This window comes from Rissa tridactyla, chromosome Z, assembly GCF_028500815.1.
Source record: "Rissa tridactyla isolate bRisTri1 chromosome Z, bRisTri1.patW.cur.20221130, whole genome shotgun sequence".
Lineage (NCBI taxonomy): Eukaryota > Metazoa > Chordata > Aves > Charadriiformes > Laridae > Rissa > Rissa tridactyla.
The window spans coordinates 78,205,175-78,232,937 of NC_071497.1; the positions used below are offsets into that span (position 1 = coordinate 78,205,175).

At 39.4% G+C, this 27,763-nt stretch overlaps 1 protein-coding gene across 4 annotated transcripts in view; it reads left to right on the plus strand.

Moving 5' to 3' along the window:
- The window catches only part of KIAA1328 (KIAA1328 ortholog), a 175,954-nt gene that overhangs the window by 136,590 nt on the left and 11,601 nt on the right, over positions 1–27,763 (plus strand). For 3 of the 4 annotated variants that reach the window (XM_054184651.1, XM_054184650.1, XM_054184653.1), the window contains 2 exons: positions 2,348–2,532; positions 9,562–9,670. In XM_054184651.1, coding sequence (XP_054040626.1) covers positions 2,348–2,532; positions 9,562–9,670 — 294 coding nt within the window. Of the gene's footprint in view, positions 1–2,347; positions 2,533–9,561; positions 9,683–27,763 lie in introns of all 4 variants that reach the window. The other variant, XM_054184652.1, reaches the window with a different exon arrangement.

Genomic DNA, 27,763 nt, shown 5'->3' on the forward strand with positions numbered 1-27,763 from the left:
GTGCCCCGCAGGAAGTCCTACTAACCATGCTGCATTTGAGTGATACGATGGATTGCTGCATTTGAAATCAGAGAATGACCTGTTTTGTCACTTAATCTCTCTAGCTATACATAACTGATACATTTGGACCAGAAGTTGGTTTCATGTTTTCCAGGTTGCAATAGTCACATCATTCATTTTACTAATTATTCCATAGGTGAACGAGTAACTATGTTCTGAAATAGATTTATTTTTTTTCCTTATGTTTTCTTTGTTTAATTTTGGTACATTATTCATTATTGGATTTTTGTATCTCTGCATTATCCCTTTCCCTCCTTAGTCTGCACACCTGTCAGATTAAGTGTTTGTCATTTAGAGATTGGACTCCGTGTTCTTACTTGTGCAAAACTTTAGCGTGAGCTTTCTTTTCTTAAATACCAAAGAATCTGGCTGTAATTGTTTAGTGACCTATAAATGCAAATACACTTGCTTTTGTTGTTTCCTCATAAATTAGCTTCTGTAACTTCTTTCTGTTTCTGTTTGAATTTCCTTTGCCATAGAGTTATTTAAACCAGAACTCGGTATTCAAGAGGTAACCATGCTATGTAAAAGGTATTGCCGTGACCCAGTTGAGTAATCACCTGCTCATCTGCAAGCCAAAGGTCACTGTCTTCACAGAAGATCTGTAGGTTGTAATTAAATGTACTTTAAAAACTCAGAAAGCATCCAAATAATGACAGACTCAATGTTTTTAAATGCTGTTAATCATCCAGGGACAGGCAAATGGAATATGAAGTCCCGTATTACCAGAGAAGTCTGGTCAAGTATTACACCTTTAAGCCTCTTTTAGGGTACAAACTCACCTCTTGCTGTACTCTGGATTGCAGGAAATTAGTAGGTTAATAATTTAATTTAATTCAAATAAGATACTAATTTAGTCCACCGTAAATTTTAAAAACACTTTGCAATATTATTAGTGGCCGCACAGTTTGAAGCCCTAAAGTAAACGGAGGTTATTCAGAGATCCAACACTTCAGCCAGTTATTACAGGTCATGAGCCATTATATAATGTTCTGCATTAATAATACAGGAGTAATACTAATTGTCCAACAGGCACAGTGGGCCCTATTAAACAATGGCTTATAGAGCACATTGATTTGAAACTTTTAATTTAGCTATCATGTTCTGATGGGAACATCAGATACCTGCTTTTTACTCAGATGTACAGTAACTTCAGTAGTGTAAGCTTTTGGGCAAAAGATCCTTGTGTGAATCAGCCTCCACAAAGCTGTATCCCAAATAATACTCAGTGGCAGTCTTTGGGTTGCCTGTGTAAAACTGCTGCTTCTACAGGAAAAAGATTTTTTTAGTCTTCTGTTAACTTAGGAAAGCTGTATGTCACTCCCATACTTGCAAGTAGAGCAATATATTCTTGGGAGGAATTGTACTCCTTCACGTGTAAAATCCAAAGATTTTTTTAATGCTTTTAATTGCTTTTTATAATGGTGATGGGGCTAATTACATAGACATGTTGGGAATCCTCAGTTAAAGCAGTAGTTGTTCCCCAGAGAGCAGAATTTGAAAGCAGAAAGATGGATCTCCGTAACCTCCTGCCTTCCCAAAATGTTTTGTGGTTGCCTGTGTCTGCAGAGACTGAAGTCACGCTTGTTCCACGTCACCAAATTTCTCTCTTGGTTCTATCTATGCAGTGTTTGTGATCTTGTGCAGAAGTTCATCTTGAACCATGCCGGTTCTGGTTAGCTTTCTCTTTTCTTACTCTACTCAAACTGCTGCTCTTGCTGCACCAGATACTCTCCCACCAGTTTGCTCATACATTTTCTATCCTGTTTACAAGTACCTCTGTTCATTCATCTCACCTCTTTTTGTCTTGTCTCCTCTCACCTCTTCATCTGCTTCCCTTTTAGAATCCATTTTTTGCTTCACATATTCTTCTCTGTTTCCCTTTTATCCTAGCAAAGTGAGCATTTTTTTTAATTACTTTTTCTTCCAACCTTGCTCCACTGTGCTGGACAAAGTACTTTCTGTATCTTCATCCCACTCGTCCTCTCCTAACCACTCAGGAAATCCAGGACCTAATGCTTTAGGAAATATGCAAAATGCCACAAAACTCCAAATGTAATTGTCAGAATGCTGCCAGCTGCAGGTAACCAAAGACTTCTGATGAGGTAGGTTGGTAACTCTTTGATCCTTGGGCATCCTGCTCTCACACACTGTGAATGGATTCAGCAAGAGCTTAACCAGCGGCATGGCAGTTACGATTCTGGAGAGTGAGCTGGGGAATGGGCTGTGTACAGTGTTAAAAGGTCTGAATGCATCATGTAATAGTGTGACCTTTCTTTCCTCCCAGTGTTCCGGTGTCGAAACACGAAGATTATTTTCTGAGGATGCCACAAGTGAGCAAAACCTCCAGAACACCAGGGAGTAGTGGTGGGAGCAGTTCAGGGAAGAAAATAGTCGGTTTTGGTGCAAACGTGGGAGATGGGCAAGCCCTTCTGATGCAAACCAAAAAGGAAGGCAACAAGTCAAGGAAAGGTAAGGGGAAGCATGCTGTATCACAGGACCATGAGTGTGCTGATGGCTTTTAGACATTTTCTCTAAGTGTTCAAGAGCATATCAGTAAAATGCAGAATCAGAGGGAGAAGACTGCAAGAGGCTTAAAACAAGCCAAGAGAAGGTACCTACTTTAAAGTAATAAAAAGCATAGGAAGCCCTGTAAATAACAAGTGATCTTCTTGGTTGGTATTTCTGATAGACGGGATAAAAATAGCCCTTTAATCTCAAAAAGCTACTTCAACAATTCTTTTTCCTTTCCCAGCAAGCAGAGAATAAGTGCAGTGGGGCTTGCTCTTGGAATGTAATCTTCTTCACATTCTTTTCCTCCCCAAGTAATGGCTCCACTATCACAACCTGATATTTTGCTACACACAGATGTCTGTAGAGCTAGGATCTATCCTGCTCTTAGTACCTCCACTTAGCTTAGTACATCCACTTAAGGGGCAGAGAAGCTGTCTTTCTTAGGAAGAGAAAGGGCTGGGAACAAAAGCAGCTTGGATGTTTCACTGCCAAGCCTTGAACATAATCCTTGGTTCAATTATGAGCTACCTTTTTTTTTTTATTTTAACTTGTCAGCCAGTTTGCTGTATATGTCAGCATAAAAATAAAGAAAATGGCAAAATGAGAAGAAATGTGGTACAGTTCTCAAAGGAACAAATAACTTCTGTTATTGGTTAAGACCGTACCTACATTAAAAAGCAGTCCCTGTGAAGAAACTTTCAAAAGGGTATCATCAGCCTGGACCCAAACAGTGGCTGAGGTTAATCTCTTCCAAGGCACAGCTACAAAAGTTGGAAGCCTGTAAAGGGCTTGTGTCCAAAAAAATCAATTTCTAATTTGAAACAAAATCATTTTTGACTAACAGGGGTTCAGGACCCATTACTTTTGCTGTATAGTCTGCTGACATTTCACACTTTCTGTTGTGCACAATGAATCCTAATAGTCATTTTATAACATTGCTACACCAATCAATTTAAGCAAGAGAAAGCCGTTACAATTCTGCAAAGTTTCAGGGGCAATTTTCACTGATGGTTTTCTTTTATGTTTTTTTCAGCTATCATTATTTTTTTCTTCTCTTTTCCTCTTCCTTCTCCCCCCTCCTTCTCAATACTGTAGTGATGAAATTGAGATTTTTCACAGTTGGATGATGGGTTTTGTTCCTTGGATAGGGATAGTCCCCAAAAAGTAATTTATTTTCCATAGATTCGGGGAAAAATAATCCAACCTGACCTCTCCTTCCTTCATTCATTTCATTTTGCAGTACTTAGGAGAAGTTCCAAGCTGCACCTAGCTATTGCACATAACTGAGCTGTGCCTATGCTGATTTAGTGGTTGTAGTGGTCAGCATAGTGTCTGAAGATGGTGGGTATCTTTTGCAAGCACTTACTGGGGTTGCTAGCTTTGACAGTGTAGAGCTGCACGGCAAAATTTAACTTATAAACATTGGCACTTGCTGTGATACCAGATAAAGTTCAGAGAAATGCTTTCAAGCTGTGGAACAACCTCAGGTCTATTACTGATTTGAATGGCTTGTTTATCACGAGGCAAATTACCTAGCACTAATCACTGAAGTTGAAGTCTTCTGTATTTAGTACCTTTTTAATTGGCTTCCCTCTGTTATATGTTTGGACTCCTTTAACAAGCATACACACATACTTGTGAAGTGTTTTTTTTCCATCTTTAAGGATCACCAGGGCACAATGTCAAGTTTCTTAATTCTAGTTAGCTCTGGTCTTAGCTGTCTCTGCTCTTGCTTCTGCTGGATCTCCCCATTTGTTCCTGACCTGGGATTTCCGCTTCAGAATTTATTTATTTTTATTAGGAAGCAATTATGTAGCATCTCGCAAAAGTAAAATGAGGGATGCTAACATTGTTTTATGTAGTGAAATTTATAAAAATACGGTATTTGCCTTACTGCATCAGAGTGCTGAGCCAGCAAGCCTGTGTGTCTGTTCGGACAGTGGTCAGTACCTGTTGTGTCAATATGAAGCGAACCCTCTGCTGCAGTGCATTTACCTGAGCTCTAGCTAAGCCATGCGATGTGGGAAAGGGGAATGAAGTCAACAAGATCACATTTTGAGGCATGAAATGATGTTATTTAGCCACATACTTTAAGGTGGCCTTTTGATCAAAAAAACATAGTGGTGGGTACCGTATATTGACACATATCCACTGAAAAATTCTTCACAGTCAGATGTTAACCTATTGCTACTGAGGTTTGTTTTTCTCGTGCCTTGATCTGTTTTGTCTATTTAAATCGTATATTCTTCAGGATGGAGGCTCTCCCCAAGCACACCTTAGTGCAGTGCCAGTGCTGATGTGGGTGTTTGGGCTCACTGTATAATCTCCCTGTACCACTGGGAATGGTGGGTGTATCTGGGCGATGGTACAAGTCATGATAGTGTCCCACCACAGCAATGTAGGCAGTTGTATCAGGTTTTGGTGTTGTCTTGTTCAACTACCTTTGTTGTCTTAGATTTTTAATTTTTTTTGAGAAGATAAAATGATTAATTTGGAAACCATTCACATGCTGGAATGATGGAAGGCTTTACTGCCCACAGGACTGCTCACTTACCGTGAGTGCAGTGAGTTTGGAAAGGGTGATTTCCTAATAAACCCACTTTTCCTTTCTCCCTGCAGATGTTTAGTAATGGGGAAAAGCGCGTTGTTAACCTTGTCCCATTGCCTCGTGGAGTGAAAGGGGCAGCTCTGCCCTCTCTTCAGGGTAGAAGCTTACTGGATCAGCTTGGGCGATCAGTGTTTATTCTCTCATTGTTGCTTTTTGTGTCCTATTTCTGTTTGCTCCTTAATTTTTATTCCTGTGCTTTAGCAGGTGTTTGTGTTTTGTAGCCAAACTTTTTTAGTTTTACCAGCAAAACTTTAAGCAGACGAAGCAATCCTCAACTCTTAGATCTTTTCAGCAGTAAATTGTTTTTATTGGTGTCACCAGCAGCTATGTCAATTTGTACTAAAATCTAACAACTTGTCTAGTTAAAAAGCACTGGAGTACAGAAATGTGTGTTTCTCTTCTTTTCTGCCCCGGAAAATTTCGCTTTTGGGCTGGGAAACTAAACTAGATTCTATACATTGCATTCTGCGATATTGGGCACTTTAATTCTCTGCATTTCTGTTTTCTTCGTCTTCACACCCTTCCTGAAATATCTCTGCATTGAAACAAAGAACGAACTATTTTTCCCTTTGTATGTCTTTGGGGGACAGAGCATCTGTATGATATTGTATAGCATGCGTAGCTTTCCTTTCCATATGTAAAAGAAAAAGGCAGAGAAGAAAAATTATTTTAGCTCATAGAATCTGTACTTTTCCAGGGGCTGATTTTTCTATATAGTGTTTGTTTTTCAGTAGGTTTTCTAGTGTAGCTTCTTAGGGATTCAGGATCCGGAACTTCTTCCCTTGAGGGAAGACTCTTCCCTACAATCGAATAGAGCAATTAGTTAATATTAGTGAAGCGCTTTGAAGATGTGAAGTACTATATAAATGTTAAGTATTATGAATATTAGTATTATTCAATTCATAAAGATTTCTTTCATGATTATCAACCTAGATTTGCCTTTGCTTACTTTCATTCCATTACTGCTTGAACCAGCCTCAACTGTATGTCTTCATTCTTAGTGTTTACACTTTCAAAATGTAGTCTGCTGTATTTCCCCACTTTCTTCATGTTTTAGTTGTCTGTTTCTCAAGCAGAAATATACAGCTATTTGAATTTTCTCAAGTGAGTCTTTAATATACTTTAAATCATTCTTAAACCAAGTTAACCAAATTGGAAATAGTATCCTTAATGTTGCCATTTAGAAGACATCTATAATTGCTTTGGGGGTAGCTTGCTTTGCAAGCTTACATCTAGCTTGTTTTTTGCTATTGTTGGCTACTCCAGGTTCTCTCCATCGGTATCAGGATTTAGATTAGCACACCATATATAAGCTTTTTTTTTTTTTTTTTGAGGGTGAATGTGTCTATTCCTTTTCCGTGTTTCTTGCTTCTCTAGATCATCTGCAAGGTCTCCCGTCTCATACTGTCTTCCAACACCTGCAAATCTAATTAATTTGCTGTCATTTGTATCACCCCAGTTCTCTATGACTTTTCATAAATAATTACCAGTCACTTCATAAATTCATTAACTAATTCCCTTTAGCCCTGAAATATATATCCTTCAGACTAAAGAATTTGTACCTTTTTCTTTTCCCTGATAATTTCTTTTCATCAGCTTTGTATAGGCAGGTATTATACATCAACATGGTCTTCATTATCTTCTACTTGCTAATATTCCTTTTCTTTATTTTTTTCTCATTGTATATTTTATAATTATTAGTAGCTTGGCCATTTTAGAATCATTATTGATTTAATCTTGTTCACGTATTCGTAGACCTGCTTGCTTTTTGGTGTTTCTTTTCCCTCAGTTGACTTGCATGCTTTTTTCAAGATGGATTTTTAAACATTTTTTTGTTTATATATGCTCTTATATAGAATTTCTTGCTACCTCTACTTTATGTCTGTGAAGCCTAACAGCCTCAGTATATTCTTACTTGGTTCCTTTTCTTGCTTTCTATTTCTAGCCCTGGTAATATTTTTAAACTTGGGTCTTTGAACAGTCCCCTTAAGGGTGCATTGGCCACCTCCGAGTCCATATATTTTCTTTTTCTGAGAAATACATCTACTTTGCTATGATTGTAGTATGTTGACAGCATGCCAGCCTTTTCTCGTGTTAGGAATTGAATGTATTCTCCCGTGCTTACCAGGTTTTTATAACTTTAGTATTAGTTTCTTAAAATCCATCAGCCTCATTCCACTATCACGTGAAATGATTTCTAAATATCGCATATTCCATCATAAAGCCAAAAGTCTAAGCAAGAGGCTTCCAGTCTTTATGTGCATACCCACTCTTCCGATCATGGACTGGCACACTATCAAGTTACCAGGGACACACAATCAACATATATCCCCAAGATATTTCTAAATATTCTTTCGCTGATAATTAACTCTTTGTTAGGTGAGATTTTTTTCACTGTATGGTATGGAAGCACAATGCATTATAGCAGGGCGAAAAGAACCCATTGTTTTTGTTAGCCTCCCTAGAATGCACCTTAAAACATGTGGGTTTACTATATTACTATATTGTATGTATTTGTACGCATTTTAAGTCAATGCAGTTATTTTAAATAACCTCAATCCCTTGGACATCTGTAAATTTTGCTCTGAAGCTCGAATTACAACCTTGCGTTGCTTCATATTTCAGCATGGATGGTAGATAATGTTGCTGTTCACAGAGCTGAGAAATATTTAGGCATGACAGGATTACTTAAAGAGCTAAACACTGATTTGACTTTAGTTTTTGCTGAGTCTTGTAGTTTTCCCTATACTTACAGTTTAGTTAAGTGATGTTCATTGGACAGAGATAATTAGGCTAGATTAAAAAAGCCCAAACACACGGGCTTTTGTGTAGTAGATCAGATTACTCCTAATTTGCCTATTCCAGTTACCTCTGACTACTGTCTGCAAGTCGTCTATCTAAATCCTGTTTGTAAAACCCAGTTCTCAACTGGCTGGGTGAAAGGTGGAACACGGGCGGAAAACTGGTTGGCCCCCAGCCTCAAAGGGTCGGCATCAGTCCATCTGACAGACAATTGCTGGTAGTTAACTGCTTAACACTAACGACCTTGACAGCGGGGCAGGATGCACCTTCAGCAAGGTTGCAGATGCCACCAACTGGGGAAGTGGTCAATATGCTGTAGGGTAGGGCCCAATATTCAATGGACTTTAACAGGCTGGGAAAATGGTGTGACAGAGACCTGTTTAGGTTCAACAAAGGGAAGTGCCAATTCCTTCAGCTGGGTTGGACCTGTCTCATGTAACAGGACCAACTGAGTGCTGACCTAGAAAGCAGTTTTGCCAGAAAAGAACTCGGTGACCTTCTGAACAGCAACTTGAATGTGAGTCAGCAGTGTGCCTCTGTGGTGGAGTAACCAAACCTCATACTGGGCCACAATAGCAAAATTGTGTTCATCAGGTTGATGAAGTGACACTTACCCTCTGGTGAGACTGTGTCTGTAGAGTGATACATTCAGTTTGGGGCTCCACAGTGAAAGGAGAACACTGACAAACTGTAGGAAGTCTAGCAGAGGCAACCAGGACAGTCAGGGGGCTGAAGAATATGACCTGCTGGGAGATGCTGAGAAAGCTGGGTGCGTTCATCCTTAAGAGACGATTCAGCACAGATCTTCCTGCTTTCTTCAGCTACCTAAGGAGAGGGTGTAGAGAAGAGGGAATTAAACTGTTCTTGGAAGTCATCAGCAACAGAGCAAGAGACAACAGGAAAATGTTACAACTCAGGCAATTCTGATTAACTATACAGAAAACGTTTTTCAACGTGAGGGTGGTCAAACACTGGAACCAGAGAAGTTGCCCAGAGAGGTTGGTTCACTATCAGTGGAGACATTAAAAGCCTTACTGGATGAGTGTCTTAAACCTGATCTTGTTTGCTCTTCTTTGAGTAGAGGATTGGACTGCATGACCTCCAGACTTCACCTTTTAACCTAGACTATTTTGTAATTCAAGAGTTATTGGGAACGAGGAAGGAGGAATGGGCTAACAGTTCTATTTTCTTTAAAGTAAAATACTGTTATAGTGATATTTACACTTGCAGAACTAACATCTTGTAACATGTCATGAGAACTGCATCTGTGAAACAAGCTGAATCCTGTGGACCATTGTAAGAAATGATAACAGTGCAAGTTTGTCAAACTTTGGGCAGTAAGATGGAGGCTGTAGAGTGTGACTTATTCTACAGATTTGATTCCGCAGGATCCTGAAATGCATGCTGTGTGTAGTGCCGTCATCTGCTGAGTTCGATTGCCATTTCACTCTATATATGGCACTCCAAAAATGTCGCAACTTTTAGTCCCAGTGTTCTGTAATAATGTGGAATCACAAAACAACTGTCCAAAACTTGCTAGCTCCTGATGTCTGGCTTGTCTTCACTTTATTCCACAGGGACAACTTCAGGACCTAGGAAGAATGTAGCCATATCTCCTGTGCTGGTAGGCAGCAACAAAGAGCTTGCAACTGCAGCCACATCACCAAACCAGCATGACACTTCCCGGTAAGACACTAGGTAATTTTTTTTTTAAGATTCTGCAAACACAACCATCAAATTCTCCTAGATGCAGGGAAGTGGATGAATTTCTATGATATTTCATGTTAGCATGAGCTGGATAATATAAACTAAAAACTGCCATATCCTTTTGACATTTATAGTAAGCCTTAAAATTGCTTGTTAGAATAAGAAAAGCAGGAATATGCCAAGTTCTAACATTTTAATTTTACTTAGATTTTAAACAGAAAGCATTTTATGTTCCAAGTCCTGACACGTTAAACACATTTGTAAATAATTTGAATGAATGGTGTTAACCTCTGTTAGGTTTTAAATCCACTTGAAGATTTTAATCCCTCTGTGTTCGCCCCCACCCACATACTTTATCAAATGGCATTTCTTTTAAAATATTTTGTACTATTTTATGTTTAATGACAAGCAACAAAATCACATTAAGTCAGCAATTCCCGTTTATACTATATATCTGCACTAAATGCACTGGAAAAGGAGCGTTATCACTTCTGCTCCAATGAAGAAACAGAAAGCAACATCGTTGTTCCACTTACGAGTCTAAAAACAACTTGCCTTTTTTAGGCAGGATTACAATTCTAGCAGTAAGTGCCTAGAAAAACAGCATACAATGCTTGCATTTCTTTATTGTATCCCAGATTTTCTCATAATAAAATCTTTAGTTAAGCAACAAAGTAGATGCAGATTGAAGTATGAATTTGCTGTATTTTGCACCACTAGTTAGATGACTTTGTGCAGTGGGATGACAAGAATGTACTACCATTCGTAAGAAGAGTTAAATGTTTCTTGGAGAAGGAGAGGGCTTGAGTCAGATTTAATCTTCTCTTGGCCCAGTGGACTAGGAAAATGTATGCTTGATATCATCCCTGTATTCTTGGCAGCAGCTGGCAGTTTATTTCTATCTTCTGAGAGAACTTGCGATATATAATAGGTGAAAAACCACTATCAATATTGACAAATTTGTACTTACTTGCTATGGAAACACTTTTTTTTTTCTTCTGAAGGAAGGGATGATAATTCTAGGAGGATTTAAGAACTGAGATAGATTGGACTCTGTTTCCCACAAGTAACTATATGTTTAAACAAGCAGAAAGCACAAGATTGCCTAAGCATTTCTCTTAGAAGCAAGGGTTACCCTTGCAAGCCGGTAATATCAGGTAAAGAGTGTGTAAAGATACTGCTTGATACCGTCTAATAGTGATAAGTTGAGATTCCATTCAAGCACTGAGGAGTAGATATAATTATTCACATCATACAACAACTGCTCAGAAAAAGGAATTTTATTCAAGAGGATTGATGGCCCATTCTTCTCCACAGAGGGGAGTAAAATATTTGTTGAAATATGCTGTTAGAAATCATATCGCATAAAGTGATCAGTAAAAGGAGTCTGATTAGCTGTCATCCTTAAAGGTTTATTTTACCAGTTGATGCCAAATTTTGAAAGATCCTGTATTTCGGGGGTGCTCTCTCCCACGCTTCCTCTCTTTCTTTGTCTCTGTCGGTGCTGTAAGTATAATTGACCAGGTTAAGCAGCCATGTTGTGCTTTCCCTTACTCATGGCCTTCTCTAATTGAAAATGGTAAATGGACAAGTATTTCTGTGGGGACCCAAAGCTGATCCTATCCTTCATCAAAAAACCTGCTTGGGCAGCAGGTCAGTCTCAATTTATCACTGAATGGTTATAAGCTTAGACTGCAGGTTTAACTAACTAAATTAATCAATATTGAGAATTATTGCTGCTTTTGTGCCACTAAAGTTAGGGTTTGTCAGCAAGTTTGTTATAATCTGTGATTTGGGAGGGGGTTAACAGCTTAACCACAACAGTTGGCACAGGCCTGAAACTTGCAGCACAAAGCCTAAGAGCAAATTTATTTATTCGGCAGTACGTGTAAACCTAATTACTTTTGACTTTTTAAATTTATAGGACTAGATTCAACTCATGTTTGTGCCAGCTTTAACTAGCACAAACCCTGGCACCCGGCAGTAGCAGGAGTGGAAAGCCTGCCAGGGAGAAGGTGTTGGAAAGCGACAGAAGCTCCCTGCCAGCGCAAGGCATCGGGGTGCGAGCGCAGCTTCTGGGGAGGGCTGGCTGGGTAAGCAGGCATGGCAGGTAGAAGATGCGTTGGCTTGATAGTCGGTCTTGGCAGGGTTCAGCTGGAGGCTCCAGTGTATTACGGCTACCTCCAGCTTGAGGAAGAATCGCTGCAGTCCTGCTTTCTTCCTTCTCTCGGAATGAATGATGCCTGGGACAAAGAAATAAGTGTCCCTAGAAGGTAAAGGTGTGTGCTTTGAGAGCCTTAGCGCTAGACTTGTAGAAGGACCAGACTTGCAGAATGAATGGGCACAGTGGTTTCAGTGATATCTCTGAAAGAAAAATAGCCTTTCTTTATCTGGCATCCTGAGTTGGGCTAACAGTGGAGTTGTTTGCCCATCATGCTTCTGTGCATGCCTGTCCCTGCTTTTCGTCGTACAGCCAAGCATTGAATGTTTGGTTATCCAGTGTTCTCAAGCCAAGTGTCTACACCTGCACAAGCCCCTTGAAATGATGTTCACAGCAGGTCTAGAAAGCTTTTCTACTCCATGCGCTTATTTATCTAGACCAAAGCTGGTGTATTTTGAGGAAAAAAAACACAGGCAAGGTTGGGCCTGGGCAAATTTGGAAGTGTACGTTTGTTTCTTACCCCTAAAGCGTAGTTCCTCTGATGATCTTAAACATCACCTTTTTGGTGACCTGGGACATCTTTTTCATAACTGTTGTTTGCCTAGAAGAAAGACTCTGGTGTTTGGCTGTAAGCTGGAAGGGAGCTGGAAAGGGGAGGTAGTGGCGTTTATGTGCTTTCGTTCGGTAATGAAGTTTTTGCATAGACTAGATCTTACCTGAGGTATAATCAGGTACTGATTTCAGCAAAACAAGCGATATGTTGCAAAACAGAAATGAGACTGCTCTAAATCAAAGTATTAAGCTATTCCTTTAAAAAAAAAAAAAAAAAGTGTTGTAAATTGTACCTTGTGGAAGACCATTTAATTTGATTACAACCCTGGTGCAATTGTCAGGCTCTCCCCACGCAGAAACAGTTGCCGTGTCGAGTTTGGCACGGTGAGTCCTATGGCGCTGCAGATAATCAAGCACTTAAAAAGACACAGGCAAAGGTTGTTCTGCTCACCATGGAAACAGATAATTCTCCTGTAACATTTTTCACTTTGGGCATCTAAGAAGTGAATTTAAGAACAGTTAGGTAAATTAAGGGATTGAGTGATAGCCTGGGATTTCAGCATTAAGCCTGTGTTTTCTTGTTGCAGTAAAATCAGAGCTTTAATGCTAGCTGAACGCATTGTGTTGGAGTGAAGTTTCTTGTAGCCATTAAAATAAGTGATTTAGAAGTTCCTGCAATATGAATGCTATATTCGAGCTATATTACTATCTGTTAGACTACAGTGGCCTGTTGGAGTTTTCATAAACAGATTGTATTGTGTAAATTTGTGTTTAGGGACATTTTAAAAACGAAACTATTTACCCAATTGCCCAGCACGTCTCAGGTGAATGTGTATTCGGGGACTTTTAAGCAAATTAATATCTGATGTAAAATATAATGTGCAGAGTTGTATACTTAATAATGCACACTGGAATAGTCTAGAGTAGGTCTGTTATGCTGAGTGCTAGGAAATACGACAGTGATGAGATTTAAGCTTTTGCCTTACTTGTGCAGCAGTTGCCTTTCAGATCCGTGCATGTTGGATGCTTAAATATGGTTCTGCTCTTAAGACGGGAGTATGAAGTTCCTTCTCCTGTAGAGTCTAAGCAAGCACTGCCAAAGAAATAGATTATTTATTTTTTTTCCTCCTCCTTAGACACCATTCAAGTTTCAAAAGGAGGACGAGGGGGAGAAAACCTTCATTCCAGATCTAGTTTCAGAACATTTAAAGGGATTAAAAGTGTGTTTGCAGTAGGGTGGTGAGTTAGGTGCTGAACGTGGTAGGAGATGCAAGTTTTGCCTACTCCCTGAGAAAGCCAGCAGCACAAAAAGTCCAATACAGTTCCATATGCAAGTGATAAAACCAGACGTTGGCAAATTAATCTCTCTTATTCACAGTGTAGGTTGTTAATTGTTCTCTCTGCTGGCTGTCGATATAATGTGAAATTTTCATTCCCCATTCAAGATGGAAAAAGTTGTGGCTGAAAATGTTAACATTTGCATTTTTATTTGTTGATTTATTTAAAGGACAGCCTCTCTTACAGCAATCCATCACTCAGTGACACCCCAAATATGAATAATGTATTGTAGACTTGCGGTTACAATGTGTAATAAGTGCCAGAGACAGTAGAAGAATGTTAACTATGTTGCAAATGTAATATTTATCGACTCATAGTTTATTGCTTTCGAGGTTCAATAATACTGACCATAGGACATTAATATCACTTATCTTGATTTTAGTTGGGCACCTCTGTATGTAGAAATAACCCATCTATCTCATACTTACAAAATAAATGTGAATTTTACAGCGCTTTGTAAGAAGTGCATTATAGGTTTCTTTGCTTAGTGCTCACAATTCTCCTTTTCTGCCTTCTCATTTACTTATATATGACATTGATCCCACTGTAATTGCCTGACCCAGATGGTGAGCACCTCAGCACTCTTGTAGAGACTTTATTTACTGGCTGCATTATGATCTTGTGCCTCTGATGGTGTTTGGACCAGGTCTCTCTTCCTGTTAAAGACCAATACGAAAAGAGACTGTTAGGTAGTCTTCTAGTGCTCCTGTCCGAAAAGACAATGGCTGAGAGGCTAAAACAGAGATAAATTCTCTTTTTGGAAAGACATGCATAGCAAATCTAAATCGTCTCTCTTTTAGAGGATTGTGGCTGTCAGAAATAGAACTGTTTAATTTGGTCAACTCTTGTTATTACAGACTTGGCATTTTACAGAGAAATCTTTAGTCAATGAATAGAAATACATTAGATCAATTTTGGAATATTAGGATTTAAAATTCGGTCGTTTTGCGAACAAAAATTTTCTCGATAATCTATGTTAAAAAAAAAAATAAATTTGTAATAAGGCTATGCTACGTTAGCAAATCCATCTTCAGTACTTGCTTCAGAAACTGACACAGACTGGGCAAATGCTACTCCTTATCTATGCTGTTCGGTTACGACCACTAAAAGCTTTGAAATCTCAGGGGTGAAAAGCAGATGTGAACCCAGGACTGGGATCAAAACCAAATTTAACAATGGGAGTTTTCGAGCTTCTGTTGAAATCAGATTTCACCTGTGCAGCCTGGCTCTTGGGAAACTTGGAATTGGGTTCAGCCATGAAAATGATAAGCCTTGATTATATTTTGTGTGGTATATATCAAGTAAATTTTGAAATGACATTCCGTATTTACATCTGAGGTTATCAAATTTAACACGTCATCGTCTTCTTTTTCTTTACTTTGTGTAACAGGAGCACCTATTTGTGTCAAAGCAGCCAACCTAATAGCTGCTTTGCGATAACAGTTGTGGTGTGTCCATTGCTGACAATGAAAATCATATCGGGAAATTCTGACTTGCAGTGCAAAAGGATTAATGTTAATTAGCAACTGTTGGCTGTAATTGTCACCCTCATTAAAATGCAGAATTATGTATTTCTTAGTTATAAATAACCTTTCTAATTGTACTTGATGTATGCCAGTTTAATCAAAAAGTACACTTGCAAACAGGCAGATATTTGCATTAATCTAGCGCTGGATCTTGGAGTCTTTTTTGATCGTCTTTTTTTCCAAAGTTGACTAGTTGGGGGAGGTCTATTACAGCTACATATCCTTTACGCATTTTTTTTTTTTCTTCAGCTCTGTGGATCTGACAGGATTTTGTATTAAAATGAGGGGAAATGTCTTCTGGGAATGTTCAGTGCAACAGAAAATGTGTCAGTTTTGAAGTAGTTGGCAAGGTTTCCATCATTCAGTGGTATGACAATAACTTGATTGTAGTTTGAAAGTAATAATAAGCAAAGGAAAATAGAGTAAAATCATATTATGAAACTGACTTAAGTCTTTAAGTCTGTTTCTTATTATCATTTTCATTGTTATCTTAATTGCCTTTTTTTACATTTTTTTTGCCCCCCTGTGCTTTTGCAGATTTTCAAATACCACGTTAAATCTTAAGTGAATGTTGATTCACTGGTTGTGATTCCTGTTTGCACTTGCAATCACAGCAATGAAAACTTAATCTCAAAATATTTTTCTGAAAAAATATTTTTTGAAAAAATATTTTCATGTTCCTTCTGTACTTTGCTTTACTCCTTTGTCAAAAAACCTGATTTGACTGTCTTTTCTTCCTGCACTGATACTCTGACTGCTCTACTAGAGCTTTTGCATTTTCTTGATTATTGTGATGGTGTTTTCTACAGAGCTTGGAAAATTAAGACTAGTCTTGGTTCCTCTCTTCATGGTTCTCTAAGGAACTGTTCTGCACGATTCTCTTCCTAGCACTGTAATCACTTCTCTGCTCTTTCTCCTTCAGAAGAGATGGGAGGAACCGAGTAATTATACACACAGAATAGTTGCGTCTTACTTAAGGAAGACATTCTCCCAAAATACGGCTGTGTCATACTTCCACTTTGCTCTTATGTTAATGTATTCCCCTTTTTCTCTCTCCTTCATCTGCCTGGACTTCTCAGGCTGTAAACTCTTCAGGGCAGGATCCTGGCACAGTGCATCTCTGTGCTTGGTTGGTCCATGTAATAACGATGATTAACTGTGATGCTAGTGCAGTTAGGGTGGAATTCATCTTGCTTATCTTGAGACAACTGAGCTAGTTACCCTCAGCTCCCTTTATGGTCAATGACTTATTTTAGAATCAGCTAAATCACCTTTTGGTGATACCTGTCTTCCCGTGGACTGTAAAATAAGCCTGGAATAACGCGCACTGACATCTGATCCCTCTTGTAGCTGAATGTGTGGAGCTAAAAATAGGTTGTTTGTCATTCATATTTTGATAATGGATTGGAGGCAAATGCAGGGTTAACCTATGTGCCGCACGGTCAGTGCCTTGATTATTAACACATTTTTAATGCTCGCCTTGTAAATCAAAGGGGTAAATCAAACCGAACGCTCTAGGAGAGGGAGTGGATATTTGTAATTGTGAATGTGCAGCGTCTTCCTCAGTGGAATGTGAGCTTGAGATGTGGTAACGTGTTTCATAAATGTTGTGGTGATGGAAAGCTGGGAAGGATGGAAGTTGTCGCTGCCTTGAAGGATCCTTTTTGGAAGTGACATGAAGTGGTGACGCCCTGTAACTTGAACATAGGTGAACAGCATACTGCAGTGTTTCTGAGGTCTGAGCAGGACCTTGCACCCGTCCATTCCCACCTCTGCTAGTCAAACATAGCGTGCATCAGGAGACGGTCTCAGCAGACAGAGACAGCTCTGCCTTCTCAACTATTTCCAGCTGATGAATTGCCTACTAACAAAAGAAATCCTTGCTTCTCTGTCACTTAAGGACATTAGCCAGCGCTTTACACTATTTGATTTGCCCCATTTCCAGTTATATAAGTACTTTTTTCCCCCTTCATAATGTTCTAATTCTCTGTCTCAATAAAGAAGTCCAGCTTTTGTTTCTACTACTATGAATAGCACAGAATCAGCAGTGAATGCCATCTCATTATTTGTCCTTTCTCTAGGCCACTTATGAATGCATTAAAGAGTTCAGGCCCTAACAGATTTTTGTGAGGCTCCACTGGTGACCTCCCTGGCCACTTTATAGCAGACCAATTTTAATGTTTTCTCTTTACTTCCTGTCTTTTAAACAGTTATCTATCCATTAATGGATTTTCCTCTTAGTTTATGGCAACTTTTAAGTCTTTGGTGATAGATTTGCTGGGAAGCTTTTGGAACTGCAGCTAGACTATTTATACGTTATTTTCCTTTTTCAGATGCATAACAAGTCTACAAATCTAGTAGAGGTCCCCAGTGAGTTACTACTTAATATAAAGACTCTTCACCAATGTCAAGTTTATCAATTCTTTATTATAATTTCTGTCAGTCTGCTTGTTCTAAACATCAGACCTCTTCATTTGTAGATTTTTGCATCACTCCAGACCCCTTTAAAGAATGCCTACATTTGCTAACTTTCAGTGCCCCAGAACTGAGGCAGTTTTAGGCAATTAGTTGCACACTACAGTTCATAGTTCAGCTATTTCATACTTGAGCTCCTTCAGAAGTTTGAGCAAGTACCAACTGATCCCAGCAATTTATTATTGTTCGTTCTGTTGATTTGTTCTGTAATATATTTGTATGACAGTTAACTTCAGACAGGTCTTCCACCGTGTCCTCTGTGGCTTCAGAAACTTCCCAAGTTCCTGCAGAGTGACTATGTGTCAGCTCATTGAGCCTTTCTCCTATGGCTTTATCAAACTTAGGTACTCCTTTTTAACTTTATGTCCTCTTGGCTTTCACAGATACTCAAACTTCTATTTTTGATGTATTAAAAGTGTTATTTGTTATTAGACCTTATGCTTTTATCAGGACGACCTTTAGTCTTTGGCTGTGATTTATTATGGGGTTTTGTTTTGGTGGCGTTTTTTGTTTTGTTTTTTTCTTCAGTGTTTTTTTTTGTTTGCTTTGGTTTGTTTTTTTTTTTTTTCTTGATCTATCAGTTTGTTATTTGTTTTTTTCTTTATTTGACCTGACTGGACACAACGGTCTCCGTTACTGTTCCACTTAAGTGGTATGACTCTAATCTTTCTGAAGTTTTTCTCCATAGGTTGTGTGTTGTTTTTTGGAGCCCTGGTGTAACTATTAGACAAATGTGTACCATTGGCAAATATTTTTATGCTTTTAACTGCCCCTTTTAATTTCTTTTTTAACAAACTTTCTCATTTTTGTATTGTTTCTTCTTCTGAAGTGAAAGACCACTGTAGTGAATTTTTGCTCCATAGACATATTGAATCTAAGTACATAACATGGGTGGTTACACACATTGATGTTTGGTCATTACATCTGAGCAATACAATGGACTGCTCTGGACTGCTCCCAGATGTGATAGAGATTTTTTGGAATGAACACCACAACAGACTAGGACTCTTCAGCTTGAAAAAGAGACGGCTAAGTTTAGGATACTATTACAAGTTCATAAAATCAAAAGTGACATGCAGAAAATGAAGAGGGAACAATTCTTCATTGTCTTGTCTACTGGAGAAACTGGTGGTCATCAGAATCGGGAGATGGCACATTCAGAGTGTGCAACATTTAGCTAGAGACCAGAGGTCCAGTTAGCCTGTATCCTGAATTCATGTCATTATTGTGCTCATAAGTCCACATACTCCAAGATTGTCATTGGGGTTTTCTCTAACCTATACAACTTTTTAGTTAAAGTCATCCATAATATATGGATTATAATAATGATTTCTAAATAAATACATGTTCATCTCTTAATGTCCTCATTAAGACATTTCTGATGTGGAAAAAACAATATCTGGGTTTAAGTCTTAATTTCATAATGTTCAATAGTCATAATAGTCAAGAGACATAATAAGAGAAGATTTGGGCCCTGGGTAGGGAAATAACCAAGGTACCTTCCATATTGGGGTAGGGAAAGTCATGGCAGTGTTTCAGTGTAAAGGCTATTGAACTGTTAAACATATTTTTGGGTTGTAGGCTCTACAACATTACTTTTGGGAGCCCTGAATCATGTAACATACCTCCTAGTTTTCTGATACAGTTTTGAAGGAAACAAGGAGTTGAAGATGTAGTCCCTGGTTACAGATCTTTGTTCAAGCTGAGTGCACCAGTTTTTACTGTAGGTGACACTTTTTTCTCTTCAGAGACCAGATTTTCTTTTAAAAAACACGTGTTATTGAACATTGTTAAGTTTGACTTTGTGATGGATTGTGACTAGATCACTAAAATTGTCTCCTCCACATTTAGATAATCTTAAAGGAAAACAGTACCTTAGGGGTTTTTTTCACCATTTATGTAATTGTAGATACTGATATATTTTGCATTGCTTCTAGCTCCAAGGTAATTTGGGGCCATGTATGGTAATTTTGATGCATTTTGTGTTGTTTATGAGGTGGTACTTCAATTATGGCCCTTCTGGGGTGGTGGGTGGTGTCTGAACATGTTGGGAGGGAAATAATTTGAAACATAATGGAAGATTAAGATTTTTATTGAAAATATTGTCTTTGTTTTTCGCCCTGTACAAAGTTAGCTCTGTCTGCTTTAAAAGAGATGCCTTAAGTGTTGGTTTTCTCCCTTGCTTCTCCCCACCCCTAAGTTTTAAAGGATTTTGGTTTGACACATATGCCTGAAGAACATAGTGAAAAAAAGGCTTTTAAAGCTCTTTTTTCGGTAAAAAACAAAGACATTCCAGAGTACTAATATATAATTTGTGTATTTAAAATCTTTTAAAGGAGATTCTCAAAGCCTCTAATGCTATTGTACTTTTAACTTCCATTTTTGCTTCATCTGCATTGAATCATCTTTTACTACTTAAAACAGAAATTGGGTTTATTGAAACATTTCAGTTCTGATTATTTTTTAATAAAGATGAAGAAGTCTAACCTAATGAAATCACTGGAATGAAATGAGAAAAATTTAAAAAAATTAATACGCTGAAGACTTGAAGATTTTATTAAGTCGCATTTGGCTGTATGTTTCTCTGTGTGTACCGTCTTGGATCAGTAGGGTGAGAAACATACCGTGTAAGGAATGACCTTTGCACTGTTAGACTGACTTTCTCTGTTACATTTCCAGAACGGTCACTGGAAACACATTACCAATAGTACTTGTGTGCGTAACTTCTGTGCCTGTGGTCACGAAATTGTGGTTTGAGAGCGGCAGTAGTACTCAATTTAGATTTATTTCCTCCCCCCGCCCCCATAGTTCAGACCTATAAATATATTTTGTAGAGTCTGTCAGTCTATCAGGTATCTGTGAAACATCATAATGTACAAGCAGCTTTATAATTTATGGGTTCGCAGGCTTTTTCATACTCTTAGAAGTAAACTGCTTCCTGCTACACGCAGATTATCTGCTAATTCAGTGTTGCACTATGTAGGTAGATTTGTAGTATAAAGGGTGCTGTTTGTAACTTGCTTTGCAAGCCTTGAATCTAATGTGGCATATTCTTGCAATTGTGTCTGTGCCGTGTACATGGATCTGTCGGGAATTTTTCAAGCTCTGCTTTTGTTCTAATGACCTTGTCCGTGCTGAGGAGCCTTCGTTGTTCCAGCACTACCTTCCCCTTTTACTGTAACAGGTGAAGCAATTCCTAGAAGGACTTTAACAGTGCTCCAGCTGCTGCTCATCCCAGCTTCTGCTTGACTCTGTTAATTGCTCTGTGCGTCCCTGTTCTTATCCATATGCTTGGAATTTGGAACTTGCATATCCACCTCGTTCATAGGCAACAAACCGACCTAATAACCCTCCCCCTTCCTTACTGTGTTCAAATCTCTTTCGATCTTCTTTTTCCTATCTCCTAATGGCATCTCAGCTCTTAGATTTCTAGCTGTGAAAGAAAAGTGTGCTTTCTTAACTCAGCCTGCAGTGACAGCTAGATACTACTGTGATGAGCATCTTAGGCAACGTCTAGATCACTAGAATGTATAAGCCTATTATAATTATCAGTACAATTTTCTTGCTTTCACTCCTTCTGTTTAGTTATGAACTTTTTAGCAGCAGACCATTTCTACCAGTGCACAAACCGTAACATCACATGACATTGACTTTACTCAAACCAGAAGATTTTTGTGCCAAGGTTGTAACATTGTATCATTACTTCATTGTATTTGTGTGAAAATTTTAATTTCACGCCCTGCGGACTTCACTGTCTCTGTGCTCTCTGCTCGTGTTGTTGCATAGAAGGGTAAGTCCCTGGGTCACATTCATTTTGTAGTGTGGTGGTTGGGTTTTTTTAAGTAAGAGTTTTGTTTCCTTTGAGAGGTCTTGCTGTAAAGTTAGCTGGGGATTTCTGCCAGAAAAATATTTGCAAGCTTAAAGTGCGGATACTAAAAATATTTTTACTAAGTTTCTTAAAGTTGTGGATATGACCTTTGTATTGAAAAAGAAAAAAAAAAAAAAACGTATGTGGGTTTGAGTGCTACACTATGATGTATTTCTACATGAATAGACGCCAGCGATTTGGTAAAGTATGTGGGGAAGGGCAGGGAAAACCCTGCCTGTCGTCAGGTTTTTCATACATCCAATCTCATTATAATGAGTTGCAAACCTTTCTGGGCAGAAGCTCTTGGTTAATGTTTAGATTGTGGGGCTTCCTCGTTCGCAGGCACTGGCATTTCAAACTTCCCTGGTTGTACTGTTCCTGTACTGCGTGGGTAAGTCAGAGTCCAGTCCTTGCTAGTCAGTCCTTGCCCTTTTGTCGTATGCTGTCTGTGAGGTTTAATGTGTTTATGAGGAGAAATACCCCACTATGAAGTCACAGAATAGCTGAGGTTGGAAAGCACCTCTGGAGATCATCTATTCCAAGCTGCTGCTTAGAGCAGGCTACTCAGGACTGTGTGTGTCAGGCTTTGAGTATCTCCAACAATGGAGACTCCACAACCACTCTGGGCAACCTGTGCCAGTGTTCAGTCAGCTACATAGTAAGAATGCTTTTTTATTTCCATTTGAATGGAATTTTTTGTATTTCAGTTTGTGCTCATTACCTCTTGTCCTTTCACTGGCCAGCACTGAGAAGCTCCTGACTCCATCTCCTTTCCTCCCCTAATCAAGCATTTATACACACCGATAAGATCACCCTGAGCTGCCTGTGCTCCAGGCTCAGCAGTCCCAGCTCTTTCAGATTTTCCTTTTGTGTCAGATGCTTCAAATCCTTAATCATCTTTCTTGCCCTTCACTGGACTTGCTCGAGTGTGTCCATGTCTGTTGTACTGGAAAGTCCAGCACTGGACACAGCACTCAGCTGCATGCCACCAGGGCTGAGTTGAGAGGAAGGATCACCTCCCTGGACCTGCTGGCAGTGCTGGCCTTTGTTGGCTTACGTTCAGTTTTTTGTCTGCCAGGACAGCAAGTGTCCGGGTCCTTCTCTACAAAGCTGCTTTCCACCCAGCAAACCTGGCATGTGCTGGTACCTGGGGTTATTCCTCCCCAAGTGCAGGACTTCACGTTTCCTGTTGCTGAATGCTGTGAGATTCTTGTGGTCCCGTTTCTCTTGCCTGTTGAGGTCCCTCTTTGTACACTTTCTGGCCCCTCTCAGCCTGGAATATATTCAGAAGAATATGAGAGAGTGAGAGCCTTAGCATCAGTCTCTTGAGCCGTTAAATGCCCTGCCTTTATTTTGTAGCGCATCAATGACCTTATGTAGTTTCTGACAGAAGCGTGGACTGTCCGCAGGTGTATGGTTATCGAAAAGTAATCCTGCAGAGCCCGAGATCATCTTTGCTAGTTACTGCTGGGAATGAACAAACTAAAATTTCACTTCCCTGCCCATCTGTTCAGCAACTGAAAGTAGGTAATTTATCTCAGTGGGACACCTACCACCTGTGTAAAGTTTTTGAAAGAGGTTGTTAGCGTGCGATGACTACAGCCAAGGGACACCAGGCCTGAGCGCCTTGTACTCCGTGCTTTACTGATGTGTTTTTTCTGTAGGGTGCCTTCTAACTTGGTACTTGCACTGTGTCAAGCCTATTCAGTGCCTGTGTCCCTATGAAGCTTACAACGACTCTACCTGCTTTGCCACACGGCAACTCCTCGCCAGCAGTCACTCCTCTTTGACATGCTAAACCAGGCACCACCAACACGCCGCATTTTTTACAGCTACTGTTTTATCTCAGTGGCTTCTCTTGAATTATGTATCCTCATCTTTGATGTATGAGATCTCAGCTGATTTAAAGATTACCCCAGAGAGTTCAGCACACCTGGAAACGAGTGGAGCGGCAGATAGTCCCAACCCTTCCACACCGAGCTCCGAGTAGGAAGTTTTACAGCAGTTGGGTAGTGGAATACAATTTTTATGGTAGCATTGTTTCTTCGCGTATGGTCTGCGCCCAAGCAATCAATGTGTTGGGATGCCAAGTATTTGAACATTTGTTCTCAGGCAAATTGGAGTGAATGAGTTCAAATAAAGAGCTGGCAAATAGGAAGATTGTGGGTTGTTCTGCTGGGGCTAGGCACCAAGGGTTTCACTAGATAAAGGTACCCGAAATTGTATTTGCCTGTCACTGGAACGTGAGTAGAACACAGCAAGTGAATGCAAATTTGTCTGAAAAGCAGTTGTTATCTGATGTGAGGCTTCTGAGTAGGTTATGAAGGAAAAAGAAGCAACTGAGCATAAGCTACATATATAATGTCAGCAAGATATAGAACCACAAGGTGTATAAAGCTTAGGTGCTCTAGCCTATGAAGCGTACTTCAGTTTCTTCAGTGGATGTTGTGGTCACTCTGGTCCCTGAAGAAATTAGACTTTATATGAACTGCAACATCCTATCCACCCCTCCTATGCTAGCACAGCTGGCATAAAAGATGGTGCCAGTTACTATGTCATTAGCATTAACGAAGTGATACCAAGTAAAAGCTGAGAGTAACAAGCAAAGCTCAAGTTTGTTCTGCAGTCTGGCCAGAAAAATGGGCTTTTTGTAAGGCAAAGTATGTTCGTTCTCTGTATTTTGACTGTCACTCTACCTTAAATTTAAATTCCTCTGGATTTCTAGGCAGTTTCAACCTATTAGCTCCCCACCACAGCAGCCTGTAAAACATCCTTTTCTCTCCTAGCTCTCCTGTTATGCACCCAACTCATGAACAGAGAACAGCAAGGCATTGGTTTTTTCCTAATAAATGTTCTTTTTAAAGTCACGCGTCTGACTGTACGCTTTCTTCTCGCGGCTTGGTTACTTTTTCCCTTTCTCTTTTTTTCGCTGTTCCCTACCAAGGGACAGCTAGCACGAGCACAGGGGCTATCGTCATGGCCTTGCTGTTCCAGCGATCAGGAGCTGGGATGTGTTTGCATTTACCTCTGGAGTGTAATTCTGACTGATGGGTTCTTATCAGGTTTGCCAAGTCCATCCATCCAATTGTCTATTTCTGTTTTGAAGACCAAGCAACCATAAAGTTGAAAACCGTGTTGTATTTTTGGAATCTGAAATTTCAGACAATGCATTTATGAATTATTTATGGGGAATGTGTTTTCAGTAATGTGCGGCATAAAATGGAATGAATGCGTATCCATACTTGCCCTGAACTCTCCAAAGTGCATGCTAATAAACAGAATGATAACCTACCATCACTTTTGCCCTGTAAGATTTACAGTGCAAGCACTTTTTTATGTGGTTTAATTCAAGTCAGTTTGTCAACTTAAAGCTCTAGTGTTTTGTTTTAAAGTACAACTTGGTGAGTGATTTTCTATTACTTAAAGAAATCTAACTGCTTTTTCCCCCCCTATTCCAACCAGAGTTAGTGTCTGTAAATTTTTCTAGTCATGCTGGCATAAAGCCATGCTAAATTATGCTTTAATTCACAATTAGACGGAAGTGGCAACTGTGCAGAGCAGCAAACCTTTCATTTAAAATGGCCATTATACAAGATCATGATTCTACAGAATGATTAAGATATTGAAGAATAATTAAGATATCTTTAGATTTTTGGCCATTTAGTAGTGCTAGGCTTATTTAATTTTTTTAAAGCTCCCTGAAACAGCTTTTTCCATAATGACAGTAATACAGGACTCTGTATTATCACAACTTGGTGTTTACTGGTATCTGAATTGTCTAATGGTAACTTGTTTTCACTGATGTAGCTGACAGGGCAGAGATAATTAAGAAACAGGAGAATTTGAGTGGATTTTGCTATTAAACACTCCATGCCACAGCAGAAGAAATTAAGCTGACAAGAAGGAGAGGAAAGATTGTGCAGATCCATGTGAAGAGTTGGTGTTTAGGTACAGCAATTGACTGTAAGGAAAATATTTCACCAGAACAGAAGAAAAAAAGAAAAAGAAAAGAAAAAGGCAAAATAAGTAATTTCTGAGCATTCACTGAGGCATCTCATTTCCAGGGTGTAAAATGGGGGAGCTTGCAATACTTATTCACCCCAACACAACAAATGGCAGTACGCAGGGAAGAAACCCAGCCCCAGTGAACCAGTGGCAGAACTTCTATTGGCTTCCACAGGGTCACGATTCCACCTCAGTATGTACTTAAAACTGCCACAGTCCGATTTTGCTCCTCTGCTCAATGAGGTTTTAAATCTTGCACAGCTAGTAGCAATTCTTGCCACAATGGTTAGAAAGTCAATGAAAGCTCACAGTTCAGTAACTAAATGACAAGGTAAAAAACTTTGGAATCATAAAATGGTTATAAGTGCTTGACCTAAAACTATGCAGATCTCCCAGTGACTGTACAATTGAAGCAAAAGGTTGATTTATTTTCTGGCAGGCTGGGAATTTGGACTGAGCTTGCGAAAAAAGACAGACTGCTAATCCACGTAAATGGTGATGGACTTTGTAAGCTGTAAGTGGTGAGGATTTCTTGTTCCCCCTAAGCCATGCCCTTTAAAATTGTTTTGTACTTATTTAGTACCCAGAAAGTACAGGGTGTAAGATAGTCTCAGCTTTGCTGAAAGCACACTAGGAAGAAGAGGTGAAATGTGTAAAAGAAGTAAAAACTAAGGGTCAACACTGAGGCTGGCAGAGAGGAGGTGCAGAATTGCACTGTGACTTACATATGCAACCCTTTGTCAGAGGCTTTAGTACATTATAAAAGAAAAAGCACAATTTTAAAGGTGATTCATTGAATTAGTTTGCTTTGAGGGGAAAGATGCTTGGGGACAAACTCGTAAGAGAAAAAAATTGAGAAGAAAGGCTGTTAAGACAGGAGAAGTAGGGGGATAAGGTATGGCAGAAAAGATGATGACAGCTTAGTTTTGGCCCAGAACAATGAAGGGTGAAGATCTTGCCGAAGATATGCTGTGATGACAGAGCGCTTAAAGGGAATCAAAGCTAAACATGCTCTGAAGTGCAGAGTTATTATGTAATATCACAGAAGAATCAGGGCCCCAGGTGCTGTACGTACACCAAGGTTCATTTTCTGATCTGAAGAGCTTTCAGACTTGATGAGACAGAAACGTGTGGGTGGGAGGGGAGAAAAGGACAATACAAACAGAGTGATTGCAGAGATGGTTGTTAAACTCCATGGTAGTTCTGTGGTTCTGTAATTTCTTTCTTTTATACTAAAACTTCATTCTAATTTTTTCTTCCCTCACTGGCAGATCTGATTTAAAAGGTTTCTTTACTTCCAGCACTCATGTCTTTGTTTGCTCTCCCCTTCCAGAATTATTACAACCTTAGTTATGCCAATTCAGCTGCCTGCAGCTGTACCTTAAAAGAAATTATCTGGGTTTTTGTTGTTGTTGTTGTTGTTGTTGTTGTTGTTGTTGTTGTTGTTGTTTTTTAGCTACTAAAAGCACACAGAGAAGAAAACTAATGAAGAAGCCCTTTCAGTTGTATTTGACAGGTTGGTAACATGGCAGCAGGGTCTTCGCAAAAGTCTGATGAGGAAATAATAGAAAAGGCTGAGTTACCAGCAGCAAAGAGGTAGATTAACTGAGGATTGGGAGCATTGAGACGGGAGTGTGGAAAGGTTAGGAAAGCAGGTGTTGGTCTCTGACTACTAGCTAAGTGAAAATGGCCTGTTTGCGTAGCAAGGAAGAATGAGAGCAACAGTAACTCTTATTTCAGTAATGACAGCCGGTTGGATGCTATCACAGGTGAAACCAGGGTGAAAACTGAGGAGGAAAGATCTCTTATCAGTCCTGCCTTAGGGCATGAGCTTTTTGAGATGCTGTTGCTGGGTCGGGTGTCCTTTGGCGCACTGTCTCTGCTTGGTTTGCAAAATGCCAGGGGAAAACCAGCAGTGCTCAGCCCCTTTCAAGTCCAAGTCCTGTTTAGCTCCATTCATCACACTGCGGAGGGAGGGTTGTCCCATAACACTGCCAATCACGGCTCATTTCGGTTAGCAGAGCTGTGATGTTGTTACTCAATTCTGCTGCTTCTCTCCACGTTCTCCTCTGCAAGGCTGTAATCTCTGATTCCATTTTCCACGAGATGTGGTGATAATTGTTAGTAACCATGCAAAACAAGGCATT